Source organism: Elephantulus edwardii, unplaced genomic scaffold, assembly GCF_000299155.1.
Source record: "Elephantulus edwardii isolate Elephantulus edwardi_28Jun2011 unplaced genomic scaffold, EleEdw1.0 scaffold00133, whole genome shotgun sequence".
Taxonomy (NCBI): Eukaryota; Metazoa; Chordata; class Mammalia; order Macroscelidea; family Macroscelididae; genus Elephantulus; species Elephantulus edwardii.
This window is the reverse complement of record NW_006399883.1, coordinates 1,624,817-1,628,974: the sequence shown is the minus strand read 5'-3', so window position 1 is coordinate 1,628,974 and position 4,158 is coordinate 1,624,817. Positions and strand designations below refer to the sequence as shown.

The following is a 4,158-nucleotide window of genomic DNA, read 5'->3' as shown; positions in this document are numbered from 1 at the left end:
AAAACTTCACTCTCTGAAGTTCACACATTTGTGTATTTAAGAGTCTGTAAATTTTCAAAGCATAAAATGTATGAAATCATACCTTGATGACCTCTAATTTTATATGAGCCAATGAAACGTGTAGTCTAATAAATAGGGAGCTCTGGTGGCCTAGTGAGAGGAAGCTGTGCTGAAATCCCGAAGACACGTGGTTTGAGGCCACCAGCTGATCCATGGGAGAAAGACGGGCAATCTCCCCTCTTGGAATTAACTGCCTCAGCTAGGTGTCAGATTGACTTTACAGTACTTAACAACAACAATCTGATAAATAATTTTTAAAACATATTTATTTTATTTCATATATTTAGTATAATGCGTTTTGATTATAAATGATTACATCTCAAATTGGATCTCACTCATTCAGCCACTCACACTCATTTGACATCAATGCAATTTGGATTTGTAAAGACTCTCAAGGACTGTGAAGCTGAACAAGAAGAGACTATTATCTTTCCCCAAGGAGCCCCTGGTGACTTTGAACCACCATAACATGGGCTCTTAACCTCTTAGTTACCAGTTAACAGCAACTAGTCCCAGTCTATGTCACTAGAGTTCATAAAAAGAGGATTTTTTTTATTAGCTAGTTTTATTATGTTGTTTAAAAAGGAAATAAAAAGAATCGTGAACAATTTAAGCTCTAAGTAATCTAAAGAAAGAAAACATTTGATTTATTTAGCAGCTTTATTTGCTTTTCTCTTTTTTAGAAAAAAAAAAACACATGAATACCTGATGGAAAATTATAATCACACATCAAATGATTTTACATTGTTAGGACTGTTGCCTTCATCAAGGATTGGAGTACTTCTCCTCATTATCATCATTCTCATTTTCCTATTAGCGCTGATTGGAAACTTGTCCATGATCCTTCTCATCTTCCTGGGCACTCATCTCCACACACCCATGTATTTCCTCCTGAGCCAACTCTCTCTCATGGACCTGAATTACATCTGCACCATTGTTCCCAAAATGGCTTATAACTTCCTGCTTGGAAACAAATCTATCTCTATTATTGAATGTGGAGTTCAGAGTTTCTTCTTTTTGACCTTGGCAGGTGGAGAAGGACTTCTCTTGGCATCTATGGCCTATGACCGTTACGTGGCTATCTGTTTTCCTCTTCACTACCCTATTCGTATGAGCAAAAGTTTGTGTGTGCTGATGACTATGGGATCTTGGACACTGGCATCCATAAATGCCTGTGCTCACACAGTTTATGTACTCCATATTCCCTATTGTCGATCTCGAGACATCGATCATTTTTTCTGTGATGTGCCAGCCATGGTGTCTCTGGCATGCATGGACACATGGATCTATGAGTACACAGTTTTTGTGAGCACTGCTATATTCCTCCTGTTTCCTTTTATTGGGATTACTTGTTCTTATGGCCGGGTTCTCCTTGCTGTCTTCCGTATGCCCTCATCAGAAGGGAGGAAGAAGGCCTATTCTACGTGCAGTACCCACCTCACTGTAGTGTCTTTCTATTATGCACCTTTTGTTTATACTTACCTACGGCCGAGATCCTATAGATCTCCAACAGAAGACAAGGTTTTGGCTGTTTTCTATACTGTCCTCACTCCCATGCTCAATCCTATAATCTATAGCCTTAGGAACAAGGAGGTACTAGGGGCCCTGAGAAGAGTTACTCAAAGACTCTACTCTGTGAAATGGTAGACAGACTTTCTGCATCAGTCTTCATGCTGGAGGTGTCTGTCTATTCAACAGAAAAGAGTCATTTAGGGAAAATGTTATTCAAGGCAGGATGGCTACTGAAGTTAAATTGGAAGGGTTTTATAAAAAATTTTGTGTTTGTCAAATTAATTCTATTTCACGAAGTTATAATTTGCCTTACGTAACTTTTACAATAAATGTAAAATACAAGGCCACTAAATTTCAGAAGTAAAAAGGTTTTATTAAAAGAAATTAACTTAGAAATTGTTCAAAAAGAAAATAGTGAAAATATAAATTGTTCAAAATGAAAATATCTTTCCTCAAATTTTTCTAGGACATCTATTTCATTTCATAAATTAACCAACTTAAAGCAACAAAATTTAAAAAATTCTGGTAAAAGCAATATATTATATTCTCCATTAACTTGCTCTGAATAAGTGTATCATTTCCATTTCCCACTCCTTAAGTAGACATGACAAATTTAAAGTGAGATTTAGAATGTTGTACACAATTATGAAGAATTATCTATTAAGTTTATGTCTTATGGGAGAGAAGTCCTCAATTTCAGCCTCTCAAAATTTAAAGTACGAGACAGACTAAAATTTTTCATTCCATGTGACCACTAGTATTATTATATAAAGCAAATTATTTTGTTTATAATCTTATTTTTCACTCATTAGATTCATGATTATATTCAGACTAAGGGACATGGCTGAAGATTCAAATTATCTGCACCAATATTGGAAATTGACACATTCACTTGGTGATGCACCTAAACAGGTGTCACCATTATTTCTGTTTTAAAAAAATTTAGACACACTCTTACGTGCATATATGTATATATTGAGTACAGAGGAAGTACTCTGCTGGAGGAATTACTACTCAGTAATGTGAGTAGAACTGGATTTGTGAGAGAATGCTACTTATTAATGTGAGTAGAAATTGGAAATTACTGGACAATATCATTAATACCATATGCAAGCAAACTATTACTAAAGATTGTTTTAAAACGGCTGCAATGGTATATGTATAGGAAAATAACATAAGTTTGAGGTGAGTTTAAAAGAGGGTATGGCACCAAAGATATAATTGCTGATGTCAAACTATGCCTAACATTGAGAAGAAAGGAAATCCTAGACGACTTAATTGTGTTCATATGAAATCTTTATCTAGAGACCAAGAAGCTATTGTCCAAATAGAACAAGTGAATATTATACGGTTTAAAATCAGAAATTATGTGTCTCAGGGTTGTATCTTTCTCCATATCTATTCAATTTATATGCTGAGAAAATCATGAATCTTAACTCTATGAAGAAGAACGTGTCATCAGGATCAGAGGAAGACTCATAACCTTCATTATGCACATGGTACAATTTTGCTTACTGAAGAAAACAAAGGTCCTTAGCACTGAGCCAATAGGCAACTTCATGAAGGCCTGAGAAAGGATTAAAATTGTCAATGATTTCATCTTATTTGGATCTACATTCAATGTTCTTGGTACCAAATAGCTACATGCCAAATTTATACCTGGGAAATGGTACAATCTTCTTCATCATTTTCATTGAATAGAATGTACTCAAACACAGAATCTTCTCAATAATTTTTACTACACAATCTTAAGCAATGTTCTCTTTCTTAATTATGAAAAAATGACCTTACTCCAAGTCTTTGTCTTTTATTTCATATATTCTTTTCTATCAATGCATGAGCTGAATTAAAATAGAAATTAGAGATCTACAATATCTCCTGAAGTCCTTTGATCACAGAAATTAGTTCCATTGTATTCAATAAGAGAATATATTTTAAAACCCTATAAATTTAGGTTGTTGTGTTGTTATGTACCATAGAGTCAAAACCAACTCATCACTGACTCTCCACTGGGTTTTCAGAGGCAGTTAATCACATGGGAGGAGGTCGCTCATCCTTCTCCATCAGACCAGCTGGGGCCTTGAACAGCGTGCCTTCAGGATTTCTGAATACCTTCTTGCCATTAGGCATCAATAAGCCAGGCTAAAACTCATAAGTAAATCTCAATACGAGATAGAAAATAAATCGTGTGAAAATGATATTGATGACTTTCTTGGAGTTAATCTTACCCTGTAGACCATGTGGCAGACCTCATTGTAATTTGGATCAATTTAGTGCTGTTCACATAAATTTCCTTAGTGGCTATGCACATGTACTGCTCTATTGAATGAATTCTTGAGTTACTATCTTTTACCATAGTTTCTCAACAGAGCTTGGGAGGTCTGTCTTGGCCAAAGGTCTGATTTGAGAAGGTAAATGTGTATTTGATATCTGTAAGAGACACTGGTTAACATCCACCTGGTGTATCTTAAGGTGGTAGCTTTATTTTTTTTTCTATAATTATATTTTATTAATTTTCATAAACATTTACAGAGATTTTGGGCTTCCACTCATTCATTGTTGCACTATTCTCTCTACCCTCCTCCC

At 35.1% G+C, this 4,158-nt stretch overlaps 1 protein-coding gene across 1 annotated transcript; it reads left to right on the top strand.

Moving 5' to 3' along the window:
• The first annotated feature begins 768 nt into the window (after window positions 1–768).
• On the top strand, window positions 769–1,707 carry LOC102859599 (olfactory receptor 2L3-like). Its single transcript, XM_006893985.1, has one exon. The coding sequence runs from the start codon at window positions 769–771 to the stop codon at window positions 1,705–1,707; it is 939 nt and encodes a 312-aa protein (XP_006894047.1).
• The last annotated feature ends 2,451 nt before the right edge of the window (window positions 1,708–4,158 follow it).